The sequence below is a fragment of the Vespa mandarinia genome, chromosome 4, assembly GCF_050613455.1.
Source record: "Vespa mandarinia isolate Hongniang chromosome 4, ASM5061345v1, whole genome shotgun sequence".
NCBI classification, from domain to species: domain Eukaryota; kingdom Metazoa; phylum Arthropoda; class Insecta; order Hymenoptera; family Vespidae; genus Vespa; species Vespa mandarinia.
The window spans coordinates 1,272,501-1,283,444 of NC_140813.1; the positions used below are offsets into that span (position 1 = coordinate 1,272,501).

The window sequence follows — 10,944 nt, forward strand, 5'->3', positions numbered from 1 at the left end:
AATGTAATATCGATGTCATTTCTATGTATGTATGTAGAAAGACGAAATATCTGTGTTACATGTATGAGCACACGTTGAACAAATTTTTAGAAGAGTCTCGTTAGATAGAAAGATAAAGAAAAAAAAAAATGCCGAAAGAACTTTTCACGCGTTCCATTAATTCGAATGAAAAGTAATATCAAAAGAAAAAAAAAGAAAAAAAAAAAAAAAAGAAAAGAAAGAAAAAAAGAAAAAAGAATAAGAGAATGATCCTAACGATATCTAAACGTCATTAGTCTATATAATGTTAATCATAATCATAAATTTGGACAAGTTCATTAGTCAATCTATCAGCATCAAACAGCGCTAGCCAACGCTTTTCTAGAGCGAAGAAGAAGCATCGTGAATATTAATCGTCTACGTTTTCTTACATCCTTAACGACTACTACTCTTACTGACTACTATTCTTTTGCAAGCAACTATCGATCCATTTCACCCACGTAACAGAATAAATGTAATATATTGCGGAATTCATAAGACATAGTTATTGCCTCGTTTGTATACCGAATTCGGAACGTGTATTTAATTTACGTAATGTATTGTGAAACTCTGTACTGGACATGTTTCTTTGCTTATATATGTACATATATATATATATATATATAAATATATATATATATAAATATATATATATATATATATATATATATATATATACATATACGTTCGCCTATTTTAGTAAAATCAATCGCGCGCGTGCGCGCACATGTACATTTTTGAATGAAATTTGTTTAAAAGAGAAATAGAAAAAAAAAAGATCCAAAGAATACAAAAAATGTAATTTATACACTCACACGTATACACACATACACACACATACACACATATATGCACATATATACATGTAGACATAGTTATTGATCATACGATAAATTCAATTGATAATATAAAAATTCTTGATCAAGCGATTGTCAGACAAGTTAAATCAAATGTTAATTTTGTTATGCTAATAGTGAATACCTTAATTGAACTATCTATTTAATTTATTTATCTATCGATTAACAGGGTAGAAATTTAATTAATTACTTCGTAACTGATATAATGTCCGGATAAAATGTACTTATACGTATATATATATATATATATACGTATATACATAAGTCGATCCAGATAATTTATCTTTTACAGGCGTATATTATCTATCCACGTATTATTCGACGAGTTACGAATAATCCTATACGAATTTGTTCGGAAAAGAAAATAAATTCATGGCGCGTAATGCGAGTATTCGGCAGTTACGAAACAGAAAGCGATCTGCTACGGCGAATACTTACATTCTTCCAAAACTGTTTTGTATTCACGTAGCTTTGACTATCATCAGCCTTATAAACGTGGGGCCGCATATAAAGACGAAAGACGGACTTCTGCTAAGGACAGTTATATTTTTTTTCGTCGACCATCTAACAGCTCATATAATACTGATAGTTATGAAGGTGATAATTATTATTTATCATTTCGGTATACTATTATATATCCGATGGGATTTAATTTGAAAAAGAAAAAAAAAAAAGAGAAAAAAAAACATACTCTTATCTCATACGTAATACTTATTCGATTCGATTTATCAAAAAAAAAAAAAAAAAAAAAAAAAAAACAATAGTGTATCCATTTAACGGATAATTATTCAGAAGACGAAGAAGAAAAAGAAAAGAACATTTTTGTCTGAATTAAATTATCCGATTAATAAAAAAAAAATTGTCTACCTGAGGGATAATTATTAAGAAAGAAGAGGAAGAAATAAAAAGGAAAAAGAAAAAATAGAAAAAAAAAAGATTAAACAAAACTTCTGTCCAGGATAAATTTATATTATAGTGCGTCTATTATATTCGATTTGTCAGAAAGTGTCTAATCGATGGATGATCATTCAAAAAAAAACGAGGGAAAAGAAAAAGACAGATTCTCAATCAAGGATAATGCGATATGTGCGCTTGGCCAAATTCTTTAATATCGTATTAATAACGTTAAACGAATATGACAATAGGAGATCCATTTTTTGTTTTTTCTGTTTCGTTTGTTCTCTTCTTTAATGATTTTTTTTTTTCTCTTTTTTTTTTTTTGTCAAACTAAAATAAGATTGACGCTTATCATATTTGATTTTAGATAATCTTCTTGATCCTTTTCATCGGAGTGGCGGCTACAACAGAATTGGCTCGCTACATGCCCAGAGGATGGCGTCCAAGTGGGAGACACTTCAATCCCGGTCACAGTCAACCACACGCATACTATCGACCAGTCGGTCCACCAAATGTGATCACTTATCCACCAGCAGCATTCCCACCTTCGGATAGTACGATCCCAACAACAACAGCTAGTACATCGTCAACGATACCGAGTACTACTACTCCTACTACTTCTACTATTACCGTTACTACAACCGAGAGAAATATAGAACCAACGACTCAACCAAATCTATCTGATGAAAGTTTCGACACGAATCCGGCCCTTGCCATCGCCAATTCCTTCGCCTTCAACAGACCTGTCTACGTTTATAATACCTTCCCGTTCCTCCCAGGACACGTTTTAGTCAAGTAACCTGACCAGGACCGAAGAATATTCAGGAGAACTTATGATATAATCCCGACCCACCTCTCTTCTTCACCGTATTCGTCCGTCTACGTACGTATGTATATATATGTATGTGTGTATTTATATATGTATATCTATGTATACGTATATACGTTACGACATTAATACTGTATTATATGTACCACCGATATATTCTCTCGACTTTGTCTATGTAATATTTGTTTTAGTAAATACATGTGTACATCATCAACACACTCGGTCACAAATGTTTGGAAACTTCATATTTGTAATTCAATATGTAGAATCTATTGTATTACATTTAACTGTTATCATCGATACATTTAATACTTTTATATTATATTTCATTTATTATACATAAGTTAATTATTTTTATGTCTTCTTTTTTTTTCTTTTTTGTTTTTTTTTTCTTTTTTTTTTTTGTTTTTTTTTGTTTTTTTTTTTTTTTTTATAACACGCACACACTTCTTTTTAACACGTTTACGCGTATGCGCGCGCCCGTGTCCGTGTATATGTATGTGTACAAAGGATTGATATTACAGATCAATTCTTACACGAACGATGAATAAAACTGTTATCGTGATAGAATCAAAGTTCGAGGTGCTAAATACGTCATAAAAATATGACGCCCTCCCCGGGAGGGCTACACTCTCATCGATATTCCTACATTTTTACAATTCTCGTACGAGTGAGGTACGTCCAACTTCTACTGCATCTGACACTTTGAACGATCCATTTGAGAAGTATGTGCTTATATCCAATAACTTCTAGAGGCATTTCTCCTCATTGATTCGCGCCTGATAGCACAGCCAATGGTGCGTATGGGACATTAGTAAGTATAATTCACATCGTACCGATATGAATCTTTTTCTTCTTCGTGCAACTATAAATGTCAATAATATTCCTAAATTCTATAGTTCAGTAAATCATTGATATTAAAATTTGTCTTTGACGATTAAATTCAATCTCTACAATCATTTCACATTATTTTCACAACTCTCTCTCTCTCTCTCTCTCTCTCTCCTTTTTCATTCTTTTTTTTCTTAAAAAAAAAAAAAAAAATAATATATACATATATATATATATATATATATATATAAAAATAAAAAAGAAGAGGAAGAAAAATTATATAATGTCGTTACAATTTCGTAAAAAGTGCTATGTCGGACAACGGCCATATTTTACATATTGCACGACCACGAAGTAATCCTTGTGGTACTGGCCCGTAGATTCGTGAATCCGTAGAATTACCGCTATTATCTCCTTCTAGCCAAACGTGTCCAATTGGTACCTAAAACGAGACAGCAGTATCTATATTTAGATATCATTTCAAGATGATACTTTCTCCTCAACATTTTTTTGTTTATTTATTTATTTTCTTTTTTTTTTTTCCTTTAATTTTTGCCATTTTCTTTTTCTCCATTTTTTACTTTTCTTTTCTTTTTTTTGCTCTTTTTTTTTTTCTTCAATACGAAAATTACATCACCATCCACGTATGCATTACAATTATAATTCGTGCAAAAAGGACGAATTCAATGGAGAATACGAATTCCTGACTGGCTAGGAATAAAATGAACGTACTGAGAAACAGTTGCTAATTTATAGTGTTACTATTTGCAGCTAAGTAGCCACTAGAGTTAGTAAGAGGAGAATATAGACAATGAGCATTTCTCTAAGATGGAACGCGGTAGTTGGACGATACGGGAGAGAGCAAATAAAAATTATCATTTTTTGTTTTTTTCCCTTTTTTCTCGTATTTTCTCTTCAATCGGAATATCGTTGAAATTCTTCATAGTGAAAAGATAATTAAATTCTTAATTAATTCGATCGAATTGTTTTTTCGAGTGAAAAAATGATATTTTTTATTTATTAAAAAAAAAAAAAGAAAAAAAAAAGGAGAGATAAGGAATAGGAAAAAAAAAGGAAAATTATATTCGTCCGGTATTTCTATAATGATGGATGATAATAAAGTTAAAAGAAAAAATTAATTTTGTAAAATTAACTTCAAATTGTATTAAATATACATATGTATTTTATAAAGCATTAGATTTGTCCATTCTGCGAAGCATTATATACTCACAATATGAGTGGTAAATCCATGTCTTATACTGTCTCCAGGTAAACCTACAAGTCTCTTACAAATATGTTGTCTAGGATTGGAAGGACATATGGAAATGATTATATCACCTTTCTTATACCATCTTAATCTTGTACTTATATGCTCTGTAATTAATATATCTTTGCTATGTATCGTTGGCTCCATAGATGGACCTGAACACTGGAAAATAATAACATGGAAATAATGTGAAACTAAATATTGCAATTGGGATACAAGACACATTGTATTGAACGATATCAATAGAAATCATTAGATATTAATTACATGAAAGATATAATTAAATTTTTATACGCATTATGATTAACATTGATGTATTCTATTTAAATGTATACGTCTATTATATCTAACAGTATTAATCATCTATAAAAATTATATTAACAATCATACAATTGTGTAATCTTTAAATATAAATTCAGTATGAATATAAAATAACCTTCAAATTGTCATACAACATACATCACACACCCGCATACAATAACACTTGTATGATACATGAAATTTATTAATTATTTTTATTCTACTTACCACTACAAACTCTCCGATATACTCAAACGCACAGTGTGTGATGCATGCATACTGTAATGTAACTCCTAACACACTTAAAACTTTGTATATGTGTTTACGGAACATAATAACTAATGGGTAGAGGTTATGTTTTTATAGAAATATTTCCTAATAAAAATGCTACATCGCATTAAATATTATGCTTGTCTAAATACACGAGATATATTTATATATATATCTATATGTATATATATATTTAACATTTTTGTTAAATAAATAAGATATAAGAATCACGTGTAAACGCGTTTTAACATCATCTTAAAGTAAGAAACATCGTGTGGTATGAAGCACGAGTAATTTGAATTTAATTGCGATCGTAGCGCCATCATCGAAGACTAAAATGTATTAACAGCGACTCCTAGCGATGACATTCTATAAACATTTTATCCTTTAATTTACATTTGCAAACGTAGAGTACGATCGATAAGTAATATACGCTTAATTATTATTTTTCCTAAGATAGAATATTTAATTAAAAGATACGACGTAAACGTCGTAAAGAATACGTCGCTCATTATTTCGAAACGATAGAAAATAAAAATTTTTAAATATTATTTAAAACGAAACAATGAAAATATTTTTTTCGATATATGTATCATACACGCGGCGGCGGCGGCAGCGGACATACGTGCGCACTTATTTTTTTGTACATTCCTTTACAAAGAGACTCTTAAGTATCTAGTACATTAAAAATTCTATGTGATAAAGGGCTTAATTAAAATGTAATTGGTGCAATGATACAAAATAAATAAATAAATAAATAAATAAAAAGAACAAACAATTAATAAATAAAACTATGCAATAATGAACTTGACGAGGACACACGTGCTCCTCCGCATACATATATACTTCTTATTAGAAACGATCATATGAATTCATCAATATATATATATATATAATTGCTTTTATAAATTTCTTCGTCAATTAATAGTTTTTTCTTCTTTTTTTTTTTTCTTTTTTTCTTTCTATCTTTTCTTTTTTATCTTTTCTAACAGCAGGGAGCATGTGTTCGGTTTTGAAGAGACACTGGAGAGATGGTAGACATACATGTTACATCTTTATATTACTCGAATTAAAATACAAGATGTTGTGGTGTGCATAATCTTAATTTTAAAACGTCGCCTTATACAACTCTTCACGGTGATATAAAATAGAAGCATGAGAAGTTTGATCTTTCATTTAAAAGGCTGTTAAGTTGTCTACAATTGACAACGCTTTCGCGATGATTACCGATGACAATAATGATGCTTTAAAGGGATGATTCTAGGTGATAGTGAAAGCTAAACAAGTGGGACAGTAATTCGTACCATTAACATAAATAATAATAATAATAATAATAATAATAATAATAATAATAATAATAATAATAATAATAATAACAATATATCAATGATAATGAAGACGACAATGATGATAATGCTAATAACAACAACAATAATAATAATAATAATAATAATAATAATAATAATAGTAGTAATAGTAGTACTGGTAATAATAATGATAATAATAATTATAATAATTATTATTATTATAATAATAATAAGGGATTTAGTATTGTTTTTGCTGTAGCTTTTTCGACATATTGCACATTAATTATTTAGTCGAAAAATTGGTACATACAGATGGTATCGCGAGCGTTGAATCTTCTTTAACAATTTCCGATGATCTTTAGCCACTTAAGAAAGTCTTTTCACGCTAATATTAAATTTATTTATATAATATATATTTCGTCTCTTTCTCTCTCTCTCTCTCTCTCTCTCTCTCTCTCTCTCTCTCTGTCTGTCTTTCTTTCTTTCTTTCTCTCTTTCTCTCTCTCTTTCTCTCTTTCTACTGTGTATGCGTGATGTTGTATATACATATATATACGCTATGCGTATACATACGAGCCACATATGTGACATACAATGTTTAAATCCTCCATCTGTACTGTAGCCAATATTATATGTTTTAAACGATTCTCAACGAGATGAATTAATTAAAAACAAACATAAATAAATAAATAAATAAATAAATAAATAGATAAACAAATAAATAAATAAATAAATAAATGTATGAGGATATTCGTATAAACAAACGATTCACTCATATTTTGCATTCTAATTAATTTCATTAATTTGTCAATAAAATTTTTGTCATTGTTATTATTATCGTTCTTAATCCAACCCACAATAATTCGAAGTGATCTTTTTTATTTATAGAACGGATAAAGTCAAATTTTAATAATAATAATAATAATAATAATAATAATAATAATAATAATAATAATAATAGTGATAAGGATAATAATAATAATAATAATAATAATAGCTATAAGATATCGATAACTTCGTCGTAATAACGATTAATTAATCCGTCTCTTAGCCTAAACTTTACAATGCGACTTATTTATTAAGTCGGCTAATAATTAAATATCCGACGCAATTGTTCGCGTAATTATCGTTGCAACAAATCGATCAACGTAAATATTACATATCGTTTACATTTATAACAAGCACTTTATACAGAATTATACGATATTATGATAAATACAAAGAGCGATATTACGATATTACGGGTGATGCTCGTTCGCCGATCGATTATTTTATTACCATTATTTAAATTAGGCGCTTAATGAAACCCACCAAGACGATCGGTGGTGCACGAAGAAAACGGTGGCGGTAGGGAGAGGGGAGGGAGTTTTAGGGGAAAGTTGACAGAACGTATATACATACATTATATAGTATATAACGATTCTCTATAGACGAACGTCCATTAATTTATATAAAAAGATTTTTATCAAAATTTTCATTCTTTCTTCGCGATCGATACTTCTCTTGTTTCTTTCCTTTTTTTTTCTTTTTTCTTTTTTTTTTGTTTTTTTCTTTCTTCCTTTCTCTCCCTTTTCGCAATTCGCAATTTCGTCTTACGTATTATTATTAATAAGATAAAGAGAAAAACAAAGAGAAAAGAAAGAAAAACAGAAGAAAGAAAAAAAGAAATGAGAACGTCTAACAGGACCATGAGAAACAATTAAAACGCCTACGTCATTTTGTGTAAATATTACCGCCATTACCCTCTCTCTCTCTCTCTCTCTCTTTCCTCCCTCTCACCCCCTCCCCGTCCTTCTAAAGCAAGAGGAATTAATTGATTTCAAAGGAAGAGAAAAGAAAAAAAAATTCAAAGGAAAAAAATTAATAATAACGATTACATAGAAAGGTGGGAGAAACGCGTGTGCAATCGTCTTATCAAGATTATCAACTTTCTCTTTCTCTCTTTCTCTCTTTCTCTCTCTATATCTCTCTCTCTCTCTCTCTTTCTTTTATGTTTATATCGGCTTTTTTATAAGCTGTGCTTGTTGAAACATCGCAATTGCTGTTGCTTTTTTTATTTTTTCTTTTCTTTTTCTTTTTTTTCTTTTTTTCTTTTTTTCTTTTCTTTTCTTTTTTTTTCTTTTTTCTCTCTTATTTTCGAAGAAACATTTCGATAATAATTCATCGACGACGCGAGGCTACAATACAGACGTGCGCGCGCACACACGCATCACCACACACAAGCATACGAACGCACACGCACGCACGCACGCACGCACACACATGAGCACTCTCAAATTATCGTATTCCGTCTTTCCTTCTCTTTATTTCTCTCTCTCTCTCTCTCTCTCTCTATCTCTCCCTCTCTTTCTCTTTCTCATATTATATTATATTTTGTTTTTGTTTTATTTTATTTTCTTCCTTTTTCTCTCTCGCACCCTTATCGATATTTTTTTTCTCCCATTTCTTTCTTTCTCCCTATTCTTCCCTCTTATTCTCGTACTTCCAATTAATAATAAGTTTTCCTTTTCTATTTTTCCTCAACGTTATCGTTAAAGAAAAATTCTCTACCTTATTATTTTATTTTCTTCTTGTTTTACTTTTCTTTTCTTTTCTTTTTTTTTTTTATTATTATTATTATTCCTCCATTTCTCTCTTTTTTTACTTCTTCTTCTTCTTCTTCTTCTTCTTCTTCTTTACACACTTCTCACTTCTTTTACTTTCGATCTTTCGTCCTACATTATGTATTACGACGAGGGTAATGAACGATATCAAGTACAACACATACATATATGTACATATATATGTATATACCTACGTATGTAGGTTACGCCATGTGTATATGTATATGTATATGTATATGTACGTGTGCGCGTGTGCGCGCGCGTGTGTGTGTGTGTGTGTGTGTGTGTCTGTGTCTGTATCTGTATCTGTGTTTATCGTCGTCGTCGATACAAAATCAATTAAATTAAATTAAATCATAATAATAATTAATAATTAATAATTAATAATTAATACATAAATATAAATATGTATGTGGTCTTAAAAAATGCGACAACATTTAAGCAAAGCGAAAATATCAACGGTGTCGAATAATTCGTGGAAATGATGTTATTCAACGATTACAAGCCAAAAGCTCGGGTGAAAGAATTAGGATGACTTAGCCGCTATCGATCCGATCTCGAACAGAACGTGACAAAAAAAAAAAAGAAGAAAAAAAAAAGAAAGAAAAAAAAAGATAAGAAAGGAAGTAATTAAATAATACCAAACGAGTAGATTGGACATTTTTATCGATCGATTTTTTATCGTGGGGTGTGTTTTTTTCATTCTTTTTTTTCTTTTTTTCTTTTTTGGCTACGTCATCCTATTACACAATTACGTTTTCTCATCTAATAATATACATTCTCTCTCTCTCTCTCTCTCTCTCTCTCTATCTCTCTCTCTCTCTTTCTTTTTTCTCGTCCTAGTTCTTAAAGATATACAAAACAAATTTATTGTTTACAACGAAATCGTTCGTTACACAGGTTCGAAGTATCGATTATTAATATTGCACTCTCGCTATAGGAAATGTGTCGAAAAAAGAAAAGAAGAAAAAAAAATTAAGAATATTAATAATACTGCTTAGAAGTATACGAGAGGGGAGGATTTTTTCCGAAAAAAGAGAAAGAAGAAAAAAATCGATCAGATTTTTAAATGGCAATTTTGCGAATTAAATAAAAGATCTTGTGAAATATTTATATATATATATATATATATATATATATATATATATATTATCTTTAAAAACAATAGTTATAAATAATAAAATAATCTATATAACAAAATTTGTTCCAATTTAAATTACAACCCCCTTCCCTTCCCCCGGCCCTCACTCCCAACCCCCCCCCGTCTATTCTGTTCTTTGTACCTTTTATCTTCTTTCTATTTATCGACTGGTTTCTATTCTATTTCTAAAAAAAAAAAAAAAAAAAAAAAAAGAGAAAAAAAACAAAAAACAAAAATTAAATAACAAATAATATTTAACGTTTACATATTACTGTTTCGAGATAATACGTGTGCATGCATTGTTAAAATATTTCATATGTTTAACCCTTTATACTCCAAGTGTTCCTCTGTAAAATATATATATATATATGTATATATTATATATATGATATATATATATATATATATATATCATATCATCATATATATATATCATATCATATTATCTAGCTAATAAATTGTATATTAATAGGAAAAAATTAATAGAAAAAATTCTACGCTCGTTGAATAAGTTTCAATAGTATTGCATCTTTCCTTTCCTTTTTTTTTCTTGTTTCTTTTTGCTTTGTTCTTTTTTTTTCTCATACACTATAACTTTATTACTCAAATGTATTTACTCGAAAC

At 29.3% G+C, this 10,944-nt stretch overlaps 2 protein-coding genes across 8 annotated transcripts in view; one reads left to right on the forward strand and one right to left on the reverse strand.

Annotated features, from left to right (window-relative positions):
* LOC118447069 (uncharacterized) overlaps positions 1-2,834 on the forward strand; it is a 16,958-nt gene extending 14,124 nt beyond the window's left edge. For 3 of the 5 annotated variants that reach the window (XM_035878514.2, XM_085656464.1, XM_085656465.1), the window contains one exon: positions 2,140-2,834. In XM_035878514.2, coding sequence (XP_035734407.1) covers positions 2,140-2,571 — 432 coding nt within the window. In that variant the 3' untranslated portion in view covers positions 2,572-2,834. Of the gene's footprint in view, positions 1-1,229; positions 1,473-1,869; positions 1,962-2,139 lie in introns of those variants that run through there. The other 2 variants (XM_035878512.2, XM_085656463.1) reach the window with 2 other exon arrangements.
* Positions 2,835-3,054: 220 nt separating this feature from the next.
* On the reverse strand, positions 3,055-10,276 carry LOC118447070 (mitochondrial inner membrane protease subunit 1-like). 3 transcript variants are annotated; one of them, XM_085656561.1, is made up of 4 exons: positions 5,228-10,276; positions 4,664-4,861; positions 3,726-3,874; positions 3,055-3,466 (listed from the first exon to the last, which is right to left on the reverse strand). In XM_085656561.1, exons 1-4 carry the CDS (start codon positions 5,330-5,332, stop codon positions 3,427-3,429), a joined length of 492 nt encoding a protein of 163 aa, XP_085512687.1. In that variant the 5' UTR covers positions 5,333-10,276; the 3' UTR covers positions 3,055-3,426. The 3 variants fall into 3 exon arrangements, with proteins under 3 accessions (XP_085512687.1, XP_035734409.2, XP_085512686.1); XM_035878516.2 differs by having other exon boundaries at positions 3,055-3,625; XM_085656560.1 differs by lacking the exons at positions 3,055-3,466; positions 5,228-10,276 and having other exon boundaries at positions 3,662-3,874.
* Positions 10,277-10,944: the final 668 nt, after the last annotated feature.